We start from the raw sequence: 24,336 nt of genomic DNA on the forward strand, positions 1-24,336 counted from the left end.
GTGCAGTGGCACGATCTCGGCTCACTGCAACCTCCGTCTCCTGGGTTCACACGATTCTCTTGCCTCAGCGTCCTGAGTAGCTGGGACTACACGCCAGCTAATTTCTGTATTTTTAGTAGAGATGGGGTTTCACCATGTTGACCAGGACGGTCTCTATCTCCTGACCTTGTGATTCACTCGCCTTGGCCTCCCAAAGTGCTGGGATTACAGGCGTGAGCCACCATGCCCAGCCAAACCCAACAATTTTTTTTAAAATGTTATTTTGGGGTGATTTTTAAAAATCATTTAAAGAGATGGGGTGTCGCTCTGTTGCCCAGGCTGACATGCATTGGCTGTTCACAAGCACTGTCGTGCACTATTTCCTCAAATTCCTGAGCTCAAGCAGTCCTCCCCACTTGGCTTCCTGAGTAGCTGGAACTATTAGGCATGGGCTGCTGTACCCAACATGGGGTGATCTTTTGAAACACAATCCTCTGGAAGCTTGGGACTCCAGATATACTGACAGTTATTTCCATTTAGCCCTGAGATGTTGTATAATAATGAACAAGACTACTGGGCACAGTGACTCACACCTGTAATCCCAGCACTTTGGGAGGCCAAGGCAGGAGGATCATCTGAGGTCAGGAGTTCGAGACCAGCCTGGCCAACATGGTGAAACCCCATCTCTAGTAAAATTACAAAAATTAACCAGGCGTGGTGGCGGGTGCCTGTAATCCTGGCTACTTGGAAGGGAGGCAGGAGAATCGCTTGAACCCAGGAGGCAGAGTTGTAGTGAGCAGAGATTGCACCACTGCACTCCCAGCCTGGGCGACAGACCAAGACCCTGTCTCAAAAGAAAAACAAAAAAACAAAAAACCAACAGTGAGCAAAACTGATACATTCCCAGCAAGGAGAACCATAGTTTCTTTGATAGTGATAAAAGGAGGAAAGAGCTGGGTGCAATGGTGCATGCCTGTATTCCCAGCACTTAGGGAGGCCAAAGTGGGAGGATTGCTTGAGTGCAAGAATTTGAGATCTGCCTGGGCAACATAGTGGTACCTCATCTCTACCAAGAAAAGATGAAAGAATTTGAAAGCAGAAGGCAAGAGAAGTTCTTAACATAATAGCCATGTCATAATAGCCTAAATAGCTTATTTTACCATCAGTTGGTCAAGTTATGATACCTGTGAAATAAAGTATGTATGAAACCAACGCTACTAATGTTTTGAAATTCTAGAAAGACACGGCAGTTCTCAGCTTAGTTGTTTTTACTACTGGGATAAGGATTAAGAGCTTTATAGCTTCTGAGAATATGCCAGACTAAGTCACAAGTGATGTCACAGCAAGTGGGGCTTTTAATAATATCTCTCTAATAGGTAGGAGTTCATACTTAACTACCCCCAGTGTTGTAAATTACATGTATGTTTAGGAAAAGAGCAAAATAATTTCTCTCTGGGAATGTTTAACAAATGAGGCCAGAATCCTAGCTCATTAGTTTTTGAAAATTGAGGAATGAGGCAGGGCATGATGGCTCACGCCTGTAATCACAGCACTTTGGGAGGCCAAGGCAGGAGAATCACTTGGGCCTAGAAGTTTAAGACCAGCCTTAGTAACATAGGGAGACCCCTTCTCTACAAAAAATTTAAAAATTAGCTACTCAGGAGACTGAGGTGGGAGGATATCTTGGGCCTAGGAGATTGAGACTGCAGTGAGCCACGAACGATTGCACCACTGCACTCCAGCCTGGGTGACAGAGTGAGACCCTGTCTCAAAAAATAAAAGCAAATATAAATACAAGAAAAGAGGCTAGGCGCGGTGGCTCATGCCTGTAATCCCAGGTCTTTGGGAGGCTGAGGCGGGTGGATCACGAGGTCAGCAGTTTGAGACCAGTCTGGCCAACATAGTGAAACCCCATCTCTACTATAAATACAGAAAATTAGCCAGGTGTGGTGGCGGGCACATGTAATTCCAGCGACTCGGGAGGCAGGAGAATCACTTAAACCTCAGAAGAGGTTGCAGTGAGCCAAGATTGCACCATTGCCCTCCTGCCCGGGTGACAGTGCAAGAGTCTGATTCAAAAAAGACTTTGGCTTTGCCTTATCTGTGCTATCTACCTAATACTGGTGTGTTTATATCTGGGAATAAAATCACTTAAAGTTGTTCTCAGATATAACTTCCTGATAAATGGCATACAATTCCCAAATCTCTATCCAGTAATGTCTCTGTTTGTCTTGGCACTGGGCGGGCAGTTCCTAAACAGTAAGTGGCACTCATTTGAGCAAGGAAGAATTCCTTACCTTAGAAATAACTTGTAATATATATATCCAGCCAGGACCAGAATAGAAAGAGCTTCTACATGAAAAATCTTCCAGATTCCAAAATTACCCATGATTTATTTTTTATTTATTTTTAATTTGTTTGAGACAGAGTCTTGCTCTGTCACCCAGGCTGGAGTATAGTGATGCAATCTTGGCTCATTGCAACCTCTGCCTCCCAGGTTCAGGTGATTGTTGTGCCTCAGCATCCTGAATAGCTGGGATTATAGGCATGTACTACCATGCCCGGCTAATTTTTGTATTTTTAGTAGAGACAGGATTTCTCCATGTTGGCCAGGCTGGTCTCAAACTTTTGGCCTCAAGTGATCTGCCCACCCAAAATTGCCCATGTTAATCATAGACGGGGAGTATAAAGGAATATAGATAAGAGAAGTAAATCACACTTTAAAAATGAATTCAGGCCGGGCACAGTGGCTCACGCCTGTAATCCCAACACTTTGGGAGGCAGAGGCAGGCGGATCACGAGGTCAGGACTTTGAGACCAGCCTGGCCAAAACAGTGAAACCCCATCTCTACTAAAAATACCAAAAAAAATTAGCCAAGCGCCATGCTGAGTACCTGTAATTCCAGCTACTGGGGAGGCTGAGGCAGGAGAATCGCTTGAACCCAGGAGATGGAGGTTCCAGTGAGCTGAGATCACACCATTGCACTCCAGCCTGGGCGACAGAGCCAGACTGCATCTCAAAAAAAAGAATGCAGACACTTTATTCAGGCCTAACCATTACTACTCATATTCGGGGTTAGAGAATGAAAGGCTCTTTTCTCCCTCTAGTGGTTTCTTTTTCTGTATTTCTACCTTCTCAGCTTGCTGTGTCTATGGCCGGCAATCTAGACAAACTTAATCATAGTTCACAAGACAGTCATTCTTATCTTTCTGTCCCCCTATTCTGTTTCCTTACCTAAGTTTGGTTGATTTTAGCAACTCAATTTACCCTGTTGAGAAATTGAATGCTTATTCCAGTGATCAGGGTTGCCCTGTTCAAAAGTTATCCATGTCCTGACTGGGCATGGTGGCTCACACCTGTAATTCCAACACTTTGGGTGGCTGAGGCAGCAGGATCACTTGAACCTGGGAGTTCAAGACTAGCCTGGGCAGCATAGCAAGACCCCCACCACTTTCCAAAAAATTCAGAAATTATCCAGGCACTCAGGAGGCTGAGGCTGGGGGATCTCTTGGAGCCAGGAGTTTGAGAATGCAGCAAGTACCACTACACTCCAGCCTGGGCAATAGAATGAGACCCTGCCTCAAAAAAAAAAAAAAAAATCCATGTGCCAACAGCAGCTAGGACAAGAAACTCTGAGAAGTGGACAGCTAGTGATCTGTGATCATTAAGGGTTTAAGTTGATTATTTAAGGCCAAATGGGAGGCCAAGGCAGGAGGGTCACTTAAGACCAGCTCGGGCAACATAGTAAGACCCTATGTCTACAAAAAGTATGAAAATTAGCCGGGCATGGTGGCACATGCCTATAGTCCCAGTTACTCAGGAGGCTGAGGTGGGAGGATCACTTGAGCCCAGTAGGTCAAGGCTGCAGTGAGCTGTGATCGGGCCACAGGACTCCAGCCTGGGTGACAGAGTGAGATCCTATCTCAAGAGGGGAAAAAAAAAGGACCAAAGAACAATCGACCTAAATACTCCCAACTACACTGACAATCTCAAGGAAGGTAGGATCTGGGAATGTATCTTTGAAGTCAGAGGAGAATTAGAAAATACAGTCATTGATTTGGGAACCTGAAGCAATTAGAGTTTCTGGAATTCTTGTTACTAGGTCTGAAGCAGTATGTGCCATTTTTTATCATCTTACACAAATAAGCATGATGCTTTTAAGGCTAACCCCAGAATAACCTAAATTAGAGTTATCTAGTAAATAGGATTAGGAGTAAGAGGAACCAATGTGGGAGATTTAGATTTCAAAGTAATTTCTAGACTCTTTGAGGTAAGATGCTGGATAAAACTCTGGTAAGTAGATGCAAGTTCAATATATTTGTTTCTGGAGGTTTAATCCTTTTCTATAAGGCTGTAGACATTATGCTTGACACTATTCCGTCAAATTATTAATACTTCCTTCTTTTGTGTATTCGTCAGTACCTACTCTTGATGGGATAGACTATTCTTTTTTTTTTTTTTTTTTTTTTGAGATGAAATCTTGCTCTGTTGCCCAGGCTGGAGTGCAGTGGTGTGATCTCGGCTCACTGCAACCTCCATCTCATGGGTTCAAGAGATTCTCCTGCCTCAGCTTCCTGAGTAGCTGGGACTACAGGCGTGTGCCCCAATGCCCAGTTAATTTTTGTATTTTTAGTAGAGGCAGGGTTTCACCATGTCGGCCAGGCTGGTCTCGAACTCCTGACTCCAGGTGATCCACCCCCCTCGGCCTCCCAAAGTGCTAGGATTACAGGAGTGAACCACCGTGCCCGGCCCCCCTTGGATTTTTTTTAATTCAGCATAGATAAGAAATTTTCTTAACTTTTGTTGGAAATAGCTTATTTTTTCCTTTTCTTGTCTAGTGAGCCAGAGCGAGGAAGGCTAACTCCCTCACCAGACATCATTGTTTTGTCTGACAATGAGGCTTCCAGTCCCCGTTCCAGTTCCAGAATGGAAGAAAGACTCAAAGCAGCCAACCTAGAGATGTTTAAGGTAAAAAGAAAGAAGAATTTCTTTTTTCATGTTACACTCCTTCTATTTTATTTAATTCCTCAAGAGTCTTAGTTCTGTTTTTTGACTGTTTACTGTTTGGATATAAATACCCATTGATGAAAACTTTATAGTGACTCTCGACTTCAAGGGCTTTTAAAAGGAACTGTTAGAATCAAGTGGAGACGACAGTTTGAAAAGCATGTGTGTAGGCCATTATACTCAATGTTATTTATCTTTGAAAAATGAAAACAAAAGTTCATAATTAAGTCATATAAAGTAAACCCTTGGCTAGAAGGATACCTTCTGCACTCTAACCTGAGTACCTGAGTATGAAGGGATTCCTAAGTTTTTGTGTATATCTAGAGGAAATGTGGCTTTAAGAGATTTAGGAATATTTATTTTAAAAGAAGACAGTGTGGCCAGGCGCTGTGGCTCACGCCTGTAATCCCAGCACTTTGGGATGCCAAGGCGGGCGGATCACGAGGTCAGGAGATCGAGACCATCCTGGCTAATACGGTGAAACCCCGTCTCTACTAAAAATACAAAAAAATTAGCCGGGCGTAGTGGCGGGCGCCTGTAGTCCCAGCTACTCGGGAGGCTGAGGCAGGAGAATGGCATGAACCCAGGAGGCGGAGCTTGCAGTGAGCTGAGATGGCACCACTGCACTCCAGCCTGAGTGACAGAGCGTGACTCCGTCTCAAAAACAAAAAACAAAACAAAACAAAAAAAACAATGTTTCTCTTTAGTCATTCTTTTTGCCAGGAATCTGACTGATTAGCATTTATATGTGGTCTCTCCTTTAATTCTGTAAGCATTTCTTTGAGTACCTACTGAATGCCAGGCACTTTGCCAGACCCCAGTGATACAAAGATAATCCTATTGCCACTTTTGCTTCTTGTGAAAGATGAAGGTTTCAGAGCTAAGAAGTAAAGATTGTCTCTTGCAGGAAGGAATTCTGGGTACCTGCTGCCATAGCTGACAGTCTTGTTGTTTCCTTAGGGGAAAGGCATTGAGGAACGGCAGCAGCTTATCAAGCAGCTGAGGGATGAGCTACGATTGGAAGAAGCCCGACTGGTCCTGTTAAAGAAACTGAGACAGAGTCAGCTACAGAAAGAGAATGTGGTCCAGAAGGTAATGTGCCCTAGAAATAAGGGACTAAGGGAAAGTAGAGAAAAACTGGTTTGAGAGTAGGTTACCCCAGGTGGGTTCAGGTGGGTGGCCCATTTCTTCCTGGGTCCATAGTTTTTTAGTCTGTAGTAGTAGTGATTTTTTTTTTTTTTTTAATCTCAGGCCTTAAGAAAACCTTGACTCCCTTTTTCTGGTTTTTTCTGCTGGTTGACAAGAACTTCACACTGACAAGGAACTTTTAAAGTCTAGAAATGTACCAGATTTCCACCTCTGATTATTGGCCTTTTCCACAGTCTTATTTTCTCTTCCCTCTCCCAGACTCCAGTTGTACAGAATGCAGCATCTATTGTTCAGCCATCTCCTGCCCATGTGGGACAGCAGGGCCTATCTAAGCTTCCCTCCCGGCCTGGGGCCCAGGGGGTTGAACCTCAGAATTTGAGAACATTACAGGTATGTGACCCATAGTGGGATCTTAGTGTTGGAGGGCCCTGTCTAATCCTGTCTGTTTTTGGGCTTTTGTGAAGATTATAGAAGAACCTGGCCATGATAGAGGTGTTATTACTGATTGTTCTGTTGGTCCATTATGGCATGATTTAGTCTTCAGTAGAAAGATGAGTAACTTTCATCTTTCCACTGTAGTTTTTCTTATCTAGGGAATGCTTCCAGTTTCTCTAGAGAAGGGGTAGGTTTTCTGTCTAACCCTATAGGATTAGATAGTTTATACGAAAAAAAGCCAAGGACTTCCTAGCCACTAATCAGGGTTTACAGTGATGGTAGATTTATCTCATAGACCATTAAATGAAATTACCAAGTCTGGGTGTGTTCCTATGTTTCTACTCAGGTATTAACAGGCAGTGTTTTCCTTTTTGCATTTCATGCTGTGTTATACACAGCGTACAACCTGTGATTAGTTCTTTTCCTCTTCTTCCGCTCCAGGGTCACAGTGTCATCCGTTCAGCTACCAATACCACCCTTCCACACATGTTGATGTCTCAACGTGTTATTGCACCAAACCCAGCCCAGCTACAGGGTCAGCGGGGTCCACCTAAGCCTGGCCTTGTACGCACCACAACACCCAACATGAATCCTGCCATCAATTACCAACCGGTAAGAGAGAGCTGAGCCCTAATGTGGAAACAGAGAAATCCTTTATTTGCTTTGCTTGTCGAAAGAGCCATAGGTTTTAAGTTTTTATACATAGATAAACTCTAGGACAAAAGTGGTTATTTGGGTAGGAATTTAATTGAGAGCAGTCTCAAAAGTAGAAGCTTTGAGGAATTATATTAAAATAGTAGTAGAGGGCCGGGCGCGGTGGCTCAAGCCTGTAATCCTAGCACTTTGGGAGGCCGAGACGGGCGGATCACGAGGTCAGGAGATCGAGACCATCCTGGCTAACACGGTGAAACCCCGTCTCTACTAAAAAAAAAATACAAAACACTAGCCGGGCGAGGTGGCGGGTGCCTGTAGTCCCAGCTACTCGGGAGGCTGAGGCAGGAGAATGGCGGAAACCCAGGAGGCGGAGCTTGCAGTGAGCTGAGATCCGGCCACTGCACTCCAGCCTGGGTGACAGAGCGAGACTCCGTCTCAAAAAAAAAAAAAAAAAATAGTAGTAGAGAAGAGAGGTTATACAGCAGAGCAGCAGTAAGCTAAAAATCTGCCTAGAAGAGAGTGATCTGGGGAATAAGAAGCACAAGAATGTGTGACAGAAAGCAAAATCTTTATTTCTCTCTCTTTTTTTTTTTTTTCTTTGAGATGGGGTCTCACTCTGTTGCCCAGGCTGGAGTACAATGGCATGATCTTGGCTCACTGCAACCTCCAACTCCTGGGTTCAAGGAATTTCCAGCTAATTTTTTGTATTTGTTGTAGATACGGGGTTTTACTATGTTGGCCAGGCTGGTCTCAAACTCCTGACCTCAAGTAATCTGCCCGCCTCGGCCTCTCAGAGTGTTAAGATTATAGGTGTGAGTCACCACGCCCGGCCTTTATTTCTTTCTTAGCAATTTTAGCTCATGGTCATCATCATTTTCCTTTCCTATGTGTCAGAGTTCTTTTTCAATGAATAAGTTGACCACCTCCTATTTTGGAGAAGCAAAATAGTCCAAACCAGGATCAGACATTGTCCTCTGCCAAGAACGTAAAAATTGGTCCTTTCTCCTACATTCCATGATTGACCCCATTCTCAATCTATTTCAGCAGTCAAGTTCTTCTGTTCCATGTCAGCGTACAACATCCTCTGCCATCTATATGAACCTTGCCTCTCATATCCAGCCAGGGACCGTGAACAGAGTGTCCTCGCCACTTCCTAGCCCCAGCGCCATGACTGATGCTGCCAACTCACAGGCTGCAGCCAAATTGGCTCTTCGCAAACAGCTGGAAAAGACACTCCTGGAGATCCCACCCCCTAAACCTCCAGCTCCCTTACTTCACTTCTTGCCTAGTGCAGCCAATAGCGAGTTCATCTACATGGTAGGCTTGGAAGAAGTCGTACAAAGTGTCATTGACAGCCAAGGTAAGGCTATTTCTTGAGCAAGTGGTTGCCAAGCCTAATTGACATAGGCAGAGTATCAGAGGGTACTGTACAATATTAAATAACTTCTCCTTCCTGTTACCAAGCCACCTCCCCTCCCTTCTTTACAGGCTGTTTGGGAGCAACATGTTAGAAGTGGAGTGTGTGTGTGTGTGTTTTGTTTTTTGTTTGAGATGGAGTCTCACTGTGTTGCCCAGGCTGGAGTGCAGTGGCACAATCTCAGCTCACTGCAACCTCTGCCTTCCGAGTTCTGGCAGTTCTCCTGCCCCAGCCTCCCATGTAGCTAGGACTACAGGCACAGGCCACCACACCTCGTTAATTTTTGTATTTTTAGTAGAGACAGGGTTTCATCGTGTTGGCCAGGCTGGTCTGGAACACCTGAGATCAGGTGATCTGCCCACCTCGGCTTCCTAAAGTGCTAGAATTACAGGCATGAGCCACTGCACCCGGCCAGCCGGCTGGGGCCGGCCGTTCTGTCTGTCTGTCTATCTGTCTTCAGCTTGTTTTTTTTTTCCCTGCGTTAGGTCAGGTATCATTGAGGCTTGATGTTTTTATTTGTATTGTATCTATCTTATATGTTTTTTGTAGGACAGTAAGTTCTCACTTAACAATCATCAGTAGTTTCTTAGAAACTATGACTTTAAGTGAAACAGCTATGGTGAAGGGGGTCCTCAAATAACACCATTTTATTATAACATTGGTAAGAAAAAAAGATTGGTTTTGTAGTATGTCGTTTCACTTAAATCACAGTCTCTAAAAACCTGTCAGCAACACTGAGGACTGACTGTATTTTGTTTAGTTCTTTTAAATGGTGGCTAGCATGATGCTTGCATAATTTGATAATAGAACTTCTTTCTCTTTTTTTTTGTTGTTTGTTTTTTTGAGACAGGGTCTGACCCTATTGTCCAGGCTTGAGTGCAGTGGTGTGATCTGAGCTCTCTGCAGCCTTGAACTCCCAGGCTCAAGCCATCCTCCCATTTCAGCCTCCTGAGTAACTGGGACCACTGCCATGTACCACCATGCTAGTTTTTTTCTTTTGTTGGTTTTTTTTTTTTTTTTTTTTTTTTGGAGACAGAGTCTTACTCTGTCACCCAGGCTGGAGTGCAGTGGCATGATCTTGGCTGGCTCACTACCTCTGCCTCTCGGTTTCAAGCAATTCTTTTTTTTTTTTTTTTTTTGAGATGGAATCTTGCTCTGTTGCCCAGGCTAGACAGTACAGTGGCATGATCTCAGCTCACTGCAACCTCCACCTCCTGGGTTCAAGCGATTCTCCTGCCTCAGCCTCCCGAGTAGCTGGGATTACAGGTGCCTGCCACCACGCCTGGCTAATTTTTGTTTTTAGTAGAGATGGGATTTCACAATGTTGGTCAGGCTGGTCTTGAACTCCTGACCTCAGGTGATCCACCTGCCTCGGCTTCCCAAAGTGCTGAGGTTACAGGCGTGAGCCACTGTGCCCTGTCCAAGCAATTCTTTTGCCTCGGCTTCCAAAGTAGCTGGCATTACAGATGTGTTCTACTACATCTAGCTAATTTTTTCTGTTTTTAGTAGAGATAGGATTTTGCTATGTTGGCCAGGCTGGTCTCAGACTCCTGGCCTCAAGTAATCTGCCTGCCTCAGCCTCCCAAAGTGTTGGAATTACAGGTGTGAGCCACCATGCCTGGCGGGGAACTTCTGTTTTTAATGTCAGTGTTTTTGCAACATTGTACTAAATTACTGTATTTAGTCTTTGACCTACCAATGCTTACAGTTGAGAAACTAGACACACTTACATAGATAACTAAGAAAGACCATATAAAAAGCTATAAACCAATACTAAACCATACTATACAGTATTAACAACATATAGTCTAGACTAACTGAAGTTATTAAACTTGAATTTCTAAACATGTAGACTTCTGAGAAAGCCTGCCAGTAAAGGAAAATGCCCAGAGGAGTCAGTATTAGCTATAAATAGATCACAAAGTGAATAATTCAGACACTGATAACTATTTAAAACCATAAATGTATATGACAGGGTAAGTACAGTCTGAGTTAAGGAGATACTAAGAAGCAGAAGTATTGGTTGAGTAAGACAGGGTCCTTTGACTTTGAATTGACACAGTATTTTCTTCTCAGTGTGATACAGTAGAAAATCAGGAAACATCCCAGCTTTATCAGAAGCTACCTTTGTTGTTGTTGTTGTTGTTGTTGTTGTTGTTGTTGTTTGAGACTGAGTCTTGTTCTGTTGCCCAGGCTGGAGTGCAGTGGCACAGTTTTGGCTCACTGCAACCTCTACCTCCCAGGTTCAAGCGATTCTCCTGCCTCAGCCTCCTGAATAGCTGGGATTACAGGAGCGTGCCACCACGCCCGCCTAATTTTTTTGTATTTTTAGTAGAGACGGGGTTTCACCATGTTGGTCAGGCTGGTCTTGAATCCTGACCTCATTAGCCGTCCACCTCCGCCTCCCAAAGTGCTGGGATTGTAGGTGTGAGCCACCGTGCCCAGCCAGAAGCTACATTTCTTCGACTTCTTTCCTCATTTGAAAATGAGGATGGCACTGTCTGAATTCCCTGAAGTGATATTGTTATAATCAGATGAAATAAAAGTATTTTGTAAATTATAGAATATCTTTTTTGTAGAGTCTCTTTCTTTAATTCAACAGAATTAAACAACTGGAAAAGATCTGTTTGATTAAGAGAAACAGAGGCGATAGGAAATGTAGAGCCACTGACTGTTTTTGTTGGTGTCTAGGCAAAAGCTGTGCCTCACTTCTGCGGGTTGAACCCTTTGTATGTGCCCAGTGCCGCACAGATTTCACCCCTCACTGGAAGCAGGAAAAGAATGGTAAGATTCTATGTGAGCAGTGTATGACCTCCAACCAGAAGAAGGCTCTAAAAGCTGAACACACCAACCGGCTGAAAAATGCATTTGTGAAAGCCCTACAGCAGGAACAGGTAAGAATTCTGGCTGCTCTCTGGCCACCTGTCCCAGTTTTTTTTCCCCAAAGGGTCATGCCTTCTAGTTTGCAGGAGTAGTTCATGTGATCCCTACAGGTCCAGAGGTTCCCTTTTTGTCTCCTTATCATTCTGTCCCATTTCCATTTGAGCGAGTATTCTGATTAAGAACACGGTAAAATATAATGGCTGAGGTTAACAGAAAGGGACAGAAAACTTGGGGCTCTTGGCTTTTCCATAGCACTCTATTCTCATCTTCATTTTCTCCTAAAACAAATAATAGATTTTGGTGGGAGGAATTTATATTTGTACTATAAATCTCTTTGAAACAGTTATTTACAGTGCATATTTGACAAGAAATGACAAAAGAAAGAGTGAATTATGGGCCGGGCGCGGTGGCTCAAGCCTGTAATCCCAGCACTTTGGGAGGCCGAGACGGGCGGATCACGAGGTCAGGAGATCGAGACCATCCTGGCTAACACGGTGAAACCCCGTCTCTACTAAAAAATACAAAAAACTAGCCGGGCGCGGTGGCGGGCGCCTGTAGTCCCAGCTACTCGGGAGGCTGAGGCAGGAGAATGGCGTGAACCCGGGAGGCGGAGCTTGCAGTGAGCTGAGATCCGGCCACTGCACTCCAGCCTGGGCGGCAGAGCGAGACTCTGTCTCAAAAAAAAAAAAAAAAAAAAAAAGTGAATTATGAAGTAGCCCAGTGAAGAGTAGTGGTTCTGGAGTATGTGAACATCTCATGTAGCAGTTACAGGATGAGAGTATCTTAGAGAGGGAAAAATGTGTTGGGAAACTCAGATCCTTTTCTTCCTATTTCCCACTCCACCCATCAGACTCCCTTGTTTGAGTAGCATCATGGACTCCTTGGAAAATCGGGTAGGCAGGAGTCAAAAATAAAACCCCATTTATGCTCTAGGACTGGTGGTAAACAAATAAATAAATAAAAATTTTTAAAAAGAAAAAGTGTTGAAATAAAACCCCAGTAATTCATCAGCCTTAATTATATCAGTTGGTTCATCACCTCTAGCCAACTTCTGAGAGCCGGCTTTCCTGGAGAAAGAGAGGAGGATCCCTTGATCAATGAAGCAAGTTAGCTGCTTATACCCGGAATCTCAGTGTACCACCCCACCAAACTCTTTTGCCTTTTCCATATTCCACCAACTAGCCAACAACATTAGAGGTTAAGAATACCTCTAGGTTTTCTGGTTAGGAAATTGGGTGGTCCAGGCGCAATGATTCATGCCTGTAATCTCAGCACTTTGGGGAGGCTAAGGTGAGAGGATTGCTTGAGCCCAGGAGTTCAAGACCAGCCTGGGCAACAAAGGCAGATTGTGTCTGTATTAAAAAAAAAAAAAAAGAAGAAGATTGGGTTCTGTCCTACTCAACCTGATCTGATGACTCCCAACAGGAAATTGAACAGCGATTACAGCAGCAGGCAGCCCTCTCCCCCACTACAGCTCCAGCTGTGTCCAGTGTCAGTAAACAAGAGACCATCATGAGACATCATACGCTTCGGCAGGTAAGGAACTTTTTGCCTAAGCCTTATTTCTTTAGAAGATTTATCAGCCATTTATCACAGTTTGTCCTTTCTATTGTGGGAAATCATACTCTTCTTCTGTACCCCTTATCTTTGCCCTCACTTAACATTCTATCATAGCAAAGTTGTATCAACTGTCTCCTCATCATTGCAGGCTCCACAGCCCCAGAGCAGTCTCCAGCGTGGCATACCCACATCTGCCCGCTCCATGCTTTCAAACTTTGCACAGGCACCCCAGTTGTCTGTGCCAGGTGGCCTCCTTGGTATGCCAGGTAAGGAGGATTAATCTGAAAACGTTTCCCATGGGTCAACTGTTAGTATACAGTTCTGTAGCAGCGCCTTTAGGGGAATTGTTCCTTCCTTTACTTTCTGTTCTTTCTGTAGGGCATGCACCCTCACTCTTCTGTTACTCAGCAAATGTTTGCTAAATTCATATTACATTCCAGTCACAGTGCACTAAGGTTTTGGTGGTGAAAATGACCCAGATCCTACCATTATAAATTTAACTTTTAATATCCCTTCAGTAGAAATGTGGTTATTGATCTCTTTTGGCCGGGACAGCAGGGTTAACTGTTCAGTTTGAATGATCCAGGGATGCTTCTACACAATCTGCAGTCTCTGCAGTCATAAAATCAAAGCTGATTTAATGATTCTCTCTCTCATAATTATTCATCTTCCTCTCACCACTGTTTCACTTGTCTCTCCTATACCATCAGAAGCATGTTCATTATTCTTGGTAGGACTGAAATTTTAGGAAGTCCCCCTTTCCTAAAGCTTAGGAATATGAGTGGGGATTGAAATAAAGTTGCTGTGTGAGGCGCGGTAGCTCACACCCGTAATCCCAGCACTTTGAGAGACCGAGGCAGGCGGATCACTTGAGATCAGGAGTTTGAGACCAGCCTGGCCAACATGGTGAAACCCTGTGTCTACTAAAAATACAAAAATTGGCTAGGCGTGGTGGCTCATGCCTGTAATCCTAGCACTTTGGGAGGCCAAAGTGAGTGGATCACCTGAGGTCAGGAGTTCAAGACCACCCTGGCCAACATGATGAAACCCCATCTCTACTAAAAATACAAAAAATTAGCCCAGTGTGGTGGCGGGTGCCTGTAATCCCAGCTACTCAGGAGGCTGAGGCAGGAGAATCGCTTGAACTTAGGAGGCGGGGGTTGCAGTGAGCTGAGATTGCGCCACTGCACTCCAGCCTGGGCAACAAGAGCAAAATTCTGTCTCAAATAAATAAACAACCAGACAAAATTAATTGGCCAGGCGCAGTGGCTCACGACTGTAATCCCAGCACTTTGGGAGACTGAGGCCAGTGGATCATTTGAGGTCAGGAGTTCAAGACTAGCCTGGCCAACGTGGTGAAACCCCATCTCTACTAAAAATACAAAAAATAGCTGGGCAGTAGTGGCACGTGCCTATAATTCCAGCTACTCTGGAGGCTGAGGCAGGAGAATTGCTTGAGTCTGGAAGGCAGAGGTGAGCCAAGATCGCACCACTGCACTCCAGCCTGGGTGACAGAACGAGACTGCATCTCAAAAAAGAAAAAGAAAGTTGCTGTTGAAATAAAGCTAACCAAGTGTGGCCAGATACTGGTAAATTCTGCTTCCTTTCCATCTCCAACTCTGCAGCCCAAGGGTAGAGCAGAAGGGAATGTTATTTCCTCTTTTAATACCTGCCCTCCACTTTTGTCTCCTGGGTCCAGGTGTCAACATTGCATACTTGAATACTGGCATCGGAGGACACAAAGGCCCCAGTTTGGCAGACCGACAGCGTGAATACCTTTTAGACATGATCCCTCCCCGGTCTATATCGCAGTCCATCAGTGGACAGAAATAACGCCTGTTCCACTTGTACTGCCCCATCCTTGAATCCTTTATCCCTTTCCTCTTTCATTCCCCCAACTTCTGTCGCATGCAGTGCCTGTACTGGTGCCTACCATACACGGAAAGCAAAACAGAAAAACAGAAGACAAAAAATAGAAATCAGCAAGAAAACACACGCCCTGCCCTGCCACCTCCCCTTTATTTCACACTGCTGCGATCTGTTTTTCTGCCGCTCTGTCTTCTCTCTTCAATTTTCTTTAACAGTGAGGTGGATCTTTACCTCTGATAGAGGTCAGAATGAGGTCCTGGGGAGAATCTAAGCCCTCCAATGTGTGTTTCTAAAGTTGTTTTATGCTATAATTATTACCATTTTTAATGATGTTGTGTGTCCTCCCTTTGTTCAGTGGACGGTTAAACCTTCCCCCACTCAACCAATCTTTTTCTTTTCCCTTTTCTTCCTTTTTTTTTTTTTTTTTTTTGTAAACACAAATGATATTCAGTTCAATGATACGAGCATTGCAGATTGCAGTAGGGGTCCCAGCTGCCGAGTAGGACATGACTAAGAGTGTTAGGGGCAGAAGTTTTGAATGCACTTAACCGGAGGAGGGTGTGGGGTTGGGGGTATCGAACAAGGACGAATAGCACCCCACCTGTGGGTGTTTGGGGGCTGGACAATTTGGGTGGCAGTGTTTAGTATTGAAGTTGGACTCTAAGAATGAGGGGAAAGAGCCTGGAGGGAGGAGCTTTAAAACTCAACTACTCTGGAATTTACCCATAGAAGACAGGGAGAGAGAGGTATGAAGATGGGCTTAATTATGAGCCAGGGAGGATTGAAACTAGGTCCTGCCCTTCTGGATCTTGGGGAAATAAGACCTATCTCCTGACCCCAGTGGGAACACGGAAGTCTATTCCAGGCCAACCAGCCCAAAATTATTTCATCTTGTATCCTTTGTAAAATTATCTCTCACCCCACCCTGCTTTTAAAAATTCTAATCTATCCCCTCTAACTATAGCCCCATCTATAATACAGAGGAACGGCTGTTCCAAGACTGTTTGCTGGGTGTCCCACAAATTGGATGGACATGAATGAGTCAAGTGACAACAGGAGGAAATAGAGGAAAGAAGGGATCTCGCTCCCAACAGTTGAGATTCTCATATTTGCCTATCCCTCTGAGTGCCAGGAGATGAGAGCCTGGGGGCACACAATCAGGTTGGAGTCCTGTCCTTACTCTGCTGCACCAGCTGCAGAACCAACTGCTCAAAGCCAAACAGTTCGTGGCAAAACCAGCTTAGGACCTCTGCTGTACAAATAGTTGTTTCCCGCCCCCAGAATGATACTAATTTTGTCTTTTTTTTTTTTTTTTTTTTTTTTTAAGCGCTACTAATGTAGAGAATGAATTGAATTGTGCAATGTTGCTGTTCTGGGGATTGGGGAGATTAGCATCCCATTTGCCCACACTGTGGGAAGAGGGAGTGGACCAGGCTGTTTTTGAAGTAAGGGAAGCCCCTTAAAGGAATGGGTTTCTGCTCTTCTCATAGTGTACACCCACCTGCCTCTCTGGCTCCAGAAGCTGCCAGAGTACACTGGGGGCAATGTTCTCAGCAGAGAAGAATGAGGAGAAGTTTAATATGTTGCCCTTGAAAGTCACCTGAGGAAGTTTCCCCACTTTTATTTTTTAAAATTAATTTTTTTAAAGAAGGCACTTTTAAAATTAACACACACGAACTGCACATCTTCCCCATAAAATTTGGAGGTGGGGTGGGAGAAAGAGCTAAAATCAGGCTCAGTTCCCCTACTCTGGCCTCTACTCCCTACACCCCAGTGCCACTGTGGGTGACTATACTGGCCCTACGGGCCTTCCTGGCTTTTTTCTTTCCTCCCTTTCCCCCAAATTCATTGAGCACTTAAAGGAGCAGAGATGCAGCCAGTGTCTGGGCTCCCCCAGTGGTGAAATGATCTGGAAGCTAGATGCTAGTAACAGGTAGTGATTGGGTCTTTTCGAGTATTTTTCTGGGGAATGTGGTGCCCCTGACTGTAAGTGGTGGGAGAGGGAGGGGGGGTTAATGGAACTGGGTCTGGGATTATTTTAAAATTATATATATATATATAAAGATATATTCTTACATCTTTTCTTTGCCCTCTGTGCTTTGAAAGCACTGGATAAATTGTTTGGTTTTGCTTTTCTCTCTTCCACAAAATTGGAAGCTTTTTTTAAAAATATTTTCCCTACAAGTCATCTTGCCTTGTGGCATGTCTGTCTAGCCTCTTCCTCCCTCCCTCATGATGAAGTGCCATTTCTGTTACGTCTCCCTCTCCCCAAGCTCAGAGGTGCTCAGAGGTACGAGATGCCCAAGTTTGTCAGTTGAGATTAAAAGTAAGGAACAGAGAATGTGCAATACTGTCTGGCTGTGGGCCGTCCTTGCCCTGCCCTGAGCTGAGTCCTTTCCCTGGGAGCCAGGCCACCTTAGAATGGGGTTTGGAAGTAAGATGTGTAGAGTTGGGGAATCATGGAGAAGGAAAGCCTATAGTCAGTGCCTGCTTAGGTGCTGAGGCCATAGGGGAGATGGTGGAATCTTCCCTGTTTTTATCCCCTCAGGGTCAGTTACATAGAAGCTGCTTCTTGACTAGTATAGCTCGGTGACCCTTTGTTCAACCGCTGAGGTTTGATTTCTTACCCTTTCTTCTCCCCATTTTCATACTCTTCCCAGGGATTAGTGATGGAGGTGAGGTCTCCCTAATCATGATAAAGTATTAACCTTCCACCTCCTCCCTTCCCTCCTCCTTCCTCATCCTTCTGTCTTCCTCAATTCTCTTTCTCTTTTTCATCACTGATTGCCTTGTGTCCCTCCAAGTCTACTTGTTACTATCCATCTCAAGGCTCTGGGCCGTGTAGACACTAAACCTCATGCCCTAAGGACAGGAGGAAAGACCCTCTGTTTGGAACATTATTAGTAGAGTGAGGATCCCACCAGTTCTGCCTGGCTTCCTCCATCCCCAGAGGCACTAAAAGCAGTAGTTTAAGGTTGGTGTCTTACTCCCTAGAAGCCTGAAATGGGTGAAATAGTGGTAAGGCTTGGGTAAAACTGGGGGACAGAGGTTCTTATTTGTCGATTTTATTTTATAATTTGACCACGGCATCTGGACTCCCTCTATCCCTGGAATAAGTATTTTTCCCACATTTTTGGATATATGTATGGTAGACAATTTTTTTTTAAGACACAGAGATAAATGTTTTCCTGCTTTGGTTACCTTTCCTTTCCCCTTTAAAAGGAATTAGCTATAGAACTGCTTTGTAAAGATGCTTCTTGATATTTTACTTTTGTTCCTTTTCCCTAATCATTCCCTTTTCTCCCTACTCCTCCAGAAGGCATAACCCTTCTCTCCACACCCCTACCCCCAACCCAGTCCTAGGCTCCCATCCTTTCCATCAAGACCTTCATTAGCTTATGATATTTGCTGCCGAGATGTTATAACAAGGACTCATTCGTGTATATAAGCTATTTCTTGATCCATTTAAAAGGAATTGTACATTGTGTAGAAAAAAAAAAAAAAGCCTGAAAAAGAGAAAAAAAAGCCCTAGCCATGGATATTGTGAAACTGTGTTATGTCATTTTGTAATGTGCCCGTTTGTGTATGATCCGTGCAAAAGGGTTTCTGGGGAAGGGGAGGGGGTAGGGAGGCAGGGCTGTGGAGGGTGGGTAGGGGAGTGGGCCGGGCCCAGCACACTGAGACTGGCAGCTGCTCCAACCCCATCCCTCCTTAGAGATGCCACCTCCCCCACCACCCACCCCTAATTTGTGCCTTGCCTCCCCACCCTGGAGTAGTCCCTCCGGGTCACCAGCACTGCCTTGGCAGAGCCCACTCCCTACCCTAACCTGCCCACCCTCCCTATCCCCCAGCATTAGGTTGATACTGTGGGGAAGTGCTGGGGGTTGGGAGGTAGCCGAGGAATGGGGCAGTTCCCGGGGGCATCGAAACCAAGTATTATTATGAATTGTAATTGTATTTGCACTGTTTTTTTTTCCTCTGATTGCATCAGCATATATACAATATACCTATATAACAAAATTCAGTGTCAAGCTTTCTTATGCAAGGGATTTCCCCCACCCCACCTCCTCAAAAAGGAAAGAACCTAGTCTTACGGGCCTTTGAGGGTGGATTGTCAGGGGATGATAGAAAGGATTTTAATAAGTCATCCTGAGGAAATTTCACCTAGTGAGAGCCACATCCATCTGCACAGTCTTAGGCTGTGTGAACCGAGGTGAGGCTGAGCTCCTGTGAAAGCCATGACCTCCTGGTCCCGGACTGTGTAGAGTAAAAAGAACCACCAACACAAAAGGGGTTGAGGGGGCTGCAATCTGGAGACCTGGGGTCTCCTTCTAACTTGCTATGTGATCTTTGGTAGGTAGTTTTCTGGGTCTCAATTTTCTTATCTGTGAAGTGAAGCAGGAGATCATCTGGCCACCAAGTTTAAAATTCTGTACTTCTTTCCTCACCTGCCAAAGCCAAAAAACAACTTGAGGTGAGGAAAGTGTTGAGCCAAGAAACCAGGGAGGAACTGAAAGTGACTCGTGTTGAAGTGGTTATGTGTATGACAGTGCCCTTGGAGAGCTGCCAGTCCTCTACGGTTACCCTTGATTTGGGAGAGGCAGCAGAGTCTTGTCCAGGGTGTCAGACCAGTGACATCTTTGCCTTTATGCCTCTAGTCATCTGAGGGCAGGGACCAGGCCTCAAGCCCCATCTCACAGCCAACCACAGAGCCCTTAAGGGTGGTTGACAACTGAATGCCCCAGGTTGGTGCTCTTAGTTATTTACTCCCTTCGTGAGCTACAGGATATGGAACTTCCCCATCTTGGTGATAAAATAGGAGAGCGCAGACACAGCCCACATTTTGTCTCCTTCCCTCAGATTTCATCTGAACCCCCCTAAAGGCAGCTGTTTCACAGTCTGTCTCCTTCAGGGGCCCAATTTCCCCACAGCCTGGGCTGAGTACTCCTACTCTCTTCTTTAGGTTCTGGGCTGATAAAGCCTGGAGAGGGTACAGGGTGATGGGTGAAGCCCTGGTGAAGGTGGAAGGATAGATTGGGGTTGGGGGGTGGGGAGCAGGGAGGTGGGATGGGGAATGGCCTTCCCTGAATAGGGTGGGTGGGAGGGGAACAAGACCCTTTTGCACAACTCTCTTTAAGTTTCCTTTATTTCTTTTTTAACTCATTCTGATTTTCTGCATTGTGTTTGGGAAATAAAATGAAAAAACTAAGACCAATAGAAACTGGTTTTCAAAAAGGCAAATACACTCCCATCTGTTTCAGATGCTGCTGAGCATTTCAGCAGTGACAGATTCAAATAATAAGCTAATTTTTGGAGAAAGGATTAAAAGAAAAAAAAACTTTGTAATATTTATCACTTGCAAGCTATGTTTAATAAAGAAAGGAATGGTTTCTAAAGTTTCCTGTGGCTTGTGCTTTCGTTATGGGGCTGGGGGTGGCAGTTTGGTGGGATAATTTTTGGGGTAATTGGGAGATGAGCTATGGCTGTCTTCCCTAGTGAGTCCAGCCATGGACTGAGTGCTTTTGGTTTGTATCCTTCTCTTTGATAGTGATGATTATTTAAAGCCCTGACCTACTTCTGTGTTCTTGTTCCCCTCCAACTCTAGCTGGAGCCAGTGTTCTGGAAGCCACCAACCCCACGTTAGTTATCTGATGACTTCAGGTCTAATGGTATCATGGGGAGAGGGCTGGGTCTCCATTCTCTCCTAGGGAAAGGTGTCCCCTAGCAGTCCTTGGCCCTTTCCACCACACTGCTCTGGTCTCTAGTAACAGAATCCTTTAGTCAGGCACAGTGCTGCATGCCTATAGCTACTCAGGAGGCTAAGGGGGGAGGATCACTTGAGCCAGGAGAACAGCCTAGGCAATGTAGTGAGACCCCATCTCTATAAAAGAAAATAAATATTTTGTAACATGCTTGTTCGTCTAGATGGTTGCCACATACCAGCAGGGGCTCACATTGCTGTTTTCTTTTTTTTTTTTTTTTTTTTTTTTTTTTTTTTTTTTTTGAGGCGGAGTCTTCACTCTGTCACCCAGGCTGGAGTGCAGTGGCACCATCTCGGCTCACTGCAAGCTCCGCCTCCTGGGTTCGCGCCATTCTCCTGCCTCAGCCTCCCGAGTAGCTGGGACTACAGGCGCCCGCCACCGTGCCCGGCTAATTTTTTTTTTTGTATTTTAGTAGAGACGGGGTTTCACCGTGTTAGCCAGGATGGTCTCGATCTCCTGACCTCGTGATCCGCCCATCTCGGCCTCCCAAAGTGCAGGGATTACAGGCGTGAGCCACCGCGCCCGGCCCACATTGCTGTTTTCTAGCAAACTACAGAATATAGTTATTTAACAATCTGAATACAACATCCCCTGAAAGATCTGGAACTGCACTTTCTCACCATCTCATCACTCCCCGTCCCCAAGTTTTTCTTTCAGCCGAAAGCATTAACCAGATCCTAATTTATTTTTTCTGTTTTGGTTATTTATTTCCAACAAAGCAGTTAGACCAGGCCCAACCAGAGAAGAGGATGTCATTTCCTCAAAGACTTGACGTTTGGGGCTATTCTTAGCCCTCTTGCTCCTCAGCCACATTTTTTAGTTACAACTGCTGCTGTGCCTTGTGCAGAGGGCGCTATTGTGGAGGGCCGGAGCCCAGCCTTTCATGAGTCTTGTTGTCATTGGTACTAGCATTACTCTAGAAGAGCACAGGAGACAGTTTTGGGGTCCTCTAAGCCATGGACTTTCCTTCCCTCAAGACCCTTCCCTTTTTGGCACAATACTGGACAGCCTTGGAGAGAGAGATTGAGGGAGTGGCTAGGGCTTTGGCTTTAGAGCATGGCACAGCTGGATGAGGAGGGACTATGGTGCCCTGGATGCCATAGGCTGGTAGAGGGAGAAGTGGGAAAGAAGTGCTCTTTGGACCCCCAAGAGTTGATGGAAGGGAGATGGGGGATGCTCCCCAGCCTCTATGCTCATTCTACAGGCGATTGAAGACTGCCAAAACCCTGACTCAAACTAATTTCTTTCAAAAATAGAAATCAAATGGGTAAGGATGCCCCCTGAGGAGGAGCCAGGGCTTTGGATCTGGGAAGGGGGAAATGGGTATTTGGTTGCTCAGAGAAGCTCATATGAGCTCAGATATTTAAGACTCTTATGTTGTAGGGAGAAGGGGGGCAAGGAACTCAGCACCCCTTTTGCCCACCTGCCCACTTGGACCACAGGGAATGCAGGTCACCTGTCCCTGGGCAGAGCTCAGCTTGGGCACGAGGAGACTGAGATTTTAGACTGGAGGGCTTCAGGTTGTGAGACGGAGATGATGACAGCCTCTTCCCCTGCCCCCACTTTGTGGGGAACTCTTAAAGCTATGTGTCTTTGGGCAGGTTCATATTTGGATCAAGAAGAGGTGAATATATTGGATGGGGTTATGAGGCAGGAGTAACTGGGTTGGGAGTAACTCCCAGCTGGGCTTGGTTTAGTTTGAGGTTATTTGGTGTGTTGGGGGAAGGGATTCTGATTCTCCCATTTCTTGAGGTCGGGGAGGAACACAGAAACCACACCCTCTTCTCTCCCACTATGGCCAGTCCTGCCCCTCCCTGGAGAGGGGCTGAGGGACTTCTGGTTCTTTCCTGACTCCGGGGTGACAGGGACAGGTGAGGCAGATTCTTTGGTGTATCCGGAGTTAGTGGCATCTCGGAGGGAGCCAACTTGAAGGGCCCTAGGCCAAGGCCAGCTGTTCCACGGTCACCTGAGGGTGAAGGAGGTCAGGCCCCTGGAACAAGGCCTCAAACACGCCAGCTTCCCCCACTCATTTCCCGTCACTGAATCCCCCTCACCTGGGTGGTGAGTTCAGTCTTCTCCCCCGGCTTCCCTCCACTCTGAATCTGGCCTTGACGGCCCCCAGCTCTGTCCAAGGCAGTCCGAGGCATTCCCCAGCATTCCTGGGACCCCTGTTTGCAGAGGAGGCTGCCAGGATAGGAAGGGTCAGCAGCATAGTCTGTCTGGTGCCTCCCTCTTCCTCGCATGACTCCCAACCCCTCCTCGTCCTCCATGCTCCCCAGAGATGGAGAAGGGTGGACCCCTCCTCATGTTGCAGGATGGCAGGGAACTGGCTCTAGCTCATTTCTGCTGCCCTTGTCCTTTGCCTTGGGAGCTCCAGTCCTCTCTTCCCGCTCATGGCAGGCCTTCTCCTGCCCCTGGAACCACACAGCTCTGAAAAGAATTGGCTTCCCCTCTCTGCCTGAGTCTCCTCACTAGCAAAATTGATTGGTTGTGGATTGGGGCTCTTTCCTGCTCTCTTTGGTCCTGTGCCACAGTGACGCAGACTGTCTTCCTGGCAGATTTCCCACATTAGCCCTTACCTGGCCCTTACCTATGTCTCCAGCCCAGGAAGAGGCAGAGGAGGCAAACGATGAGGGCAGCCAGGCCCACGTGGATGCCCACCACAACCCCAGGCAGTGGGCTGCTCTCACCCTGGCTGCAAGAGCACCCAGCCTTGGACTCTGTGGACACTGTGCCATCTGTCAGAGAGAGGACCAGGGTTGGAGGTGAAGCTCAGCCCTCCTCCTCCCTGAAGACTGGCAGCCATGGGGGCTACTCTGACCCCAGCCCTACTACCCTCCTACCAGACCCCACTTACCTGGAGTGGCTAGGGGCACATCACACAATGAGACAAAGCGGGCACTGCTATTTCCATCCCCGTTGCCATTGAATGCCTGCAGCTTGATCTCATAGAGGGCTGCTGGTTCTGCAGGAAGCAGGAGAATGTGAAGGGGATGGGCATTTATGGGCCAGGAAGCTCAGTACCTGGGGCAAGATCACACTGAGAAGGGCGGGCCTTGAGTGTCACAAGAAGGTTCAGATCCTCACCCAGGTCTGTGTAGAGAAAGGATCTGACACTGCTGGCCAGGAGCAGGGGCCCCTCAAAATGGGCAGCAGGCAGCTTGCGGTGAAAGAGTTTGAAGCCTTGGATGGGTCCCAGCTGTGGTGGCAGCTCCCAGGAGGCCTGCACAGAGGTGGCATTGAGCACTTTGGTGGAGAAGCCCAGGGCAGCAGGGGCTACAGAGGAAAACAAGCAAACTGGTTGGCAGTCCCTGCCCACCTGAGGCCAGGGACCTCCCAAGGCTGGAGAGGCTGTCACTCACTGCTGCCCATGGTGGAGGCAAAGACGGGGGCAGAGTCCTGACTGGCACCCTCTGCTGAGTAGGCCCGCAAATGGATGGTGTAGGCTGTGGCAGGCTCCAGGTTGGATAAGACGTGCTCAGAGGTGCCTTTGCTCACAGCCTCTTGGAGCTCCGGGCCAGATGGCTCTGAGGAGCAGAACAGCATCTTCTCAGTAGTCATGTCCTTGCTCCCTCACAAACTGGGGACGAAGCCCCCTCCTGGTGCCTGTCTGGACCAGC

At 46.2% G+C, this 24,336-nt stretch overlaps 2 protein-coding genes across 4 annotated transcripts in view; one reads left to right on the forward strand and one right to left on the reverse strand.

Annotated features, from left to right (window-relative positions):
• The window catches only part of LOC105497951 (GATA zinc finger domain containing 2B), a 113,673-nt gene extending 98,284 nt beyond the window's left edge, over nt 1-15,389 (forward strand). For 2 of the 3 annotated variants that reach the window (XM_011769508.3, XM_011769509.3), the window contains exons 3-11: nt 4,819-4,948; nt 5,948-6,079; nt 6,395-6,526; nt 7,013-7,183; nt 8,270-8,585; nt 11,334-11,536; nt 12,951-13,061; nt 13,234-13,351; nt 14,785-15,389. In XM_011769508.3, the coding sequence (XP_011767810.1) occupies nt 4,819-4,948; nt 5,948-6,079; nt 6,395-6,526; nt 7,013-7,183; nt 8,270-8,585; nt 11,334-11,536; nt 12,951-13,061; nt 13,234-13,351; nt 14,785-14,918 (1,447 nt within the window). In that variant the 3' untranslated portion in view covers nt 14,919-15,389. The remainder of the gene's footprint in view (nt 1-4,818; nt 4,949-5,947; nt 6,080-6,394; nt 6,527-7,012; nt 7,184-8,269; nt 8,586-11,333; nt 11,537-12,950; nt 13,062-13,233; nt 13,352-14,784) is intronic. The other variant, XM_011769511.3, reaches the window with a different exon arrangement.
• Nucleotides 15,390-23,302: 7,913 nt separating this feature from the next.
• Nucleotides 23,303-24,277, reverse strand: LOC105497949 (immunoglobulin superfamily DCC subclass member 3). Its single transcript, XM_024797992.2, has 4 exons — nt 24,079-24,277; nt 23,804-23,992; nt 23,574-23,681; nt 23,303-23,454 (listed from the first exon to the last, which is right to left on the reverse strand). Exons 1-4 carry the CDS (start codon nt 24,275-24,277, stop codon nt 23,303-23,305), a joined length of 648 nt encoding a protein of 215 aa, XP_024653760.2.
• Nucleotides 24,278-24,336: the final 59 nt, after the last annotated feature.

Source organism: Macaca nemestrina, chromosome 1, assembly GCF_043159975.1.
Source record: "Macaca nemestrina isolate mMacNem1 chromosome 1, mMacNem.hap1, whole genome shotgun sequence".
NCBI classification, from domain to species: Eukaryota; Metazoa; Chordata; class Mammalia; order Primates; family Cercopithecidae; genus Macaca; species Macaca nemestrina.

Coding starts and splice junctions, on each gene's coding strand:
- LOC105497949 (XM_024797992.2), bottom strand. CDS start 24,277: ATGACTACTGAGAAGATGCTGTTCTGCTCCTCAGAGCCATCTGGCCCG. Junction 23,993..24,078: donor TGCCTCCACCATGGGCAGCA/GTGAGTGACAGC, acceptor TTTCCTCTGTAG/CCCCTGCTGCCCTGGGCTTC. Junction 23,682..23,803: donor CTTTCTCTACACAGACCTGG/GTGAGGATCTGA, acceptor TGCTTCCTGCAG/AACCAGCAGCCCTCTATGAG.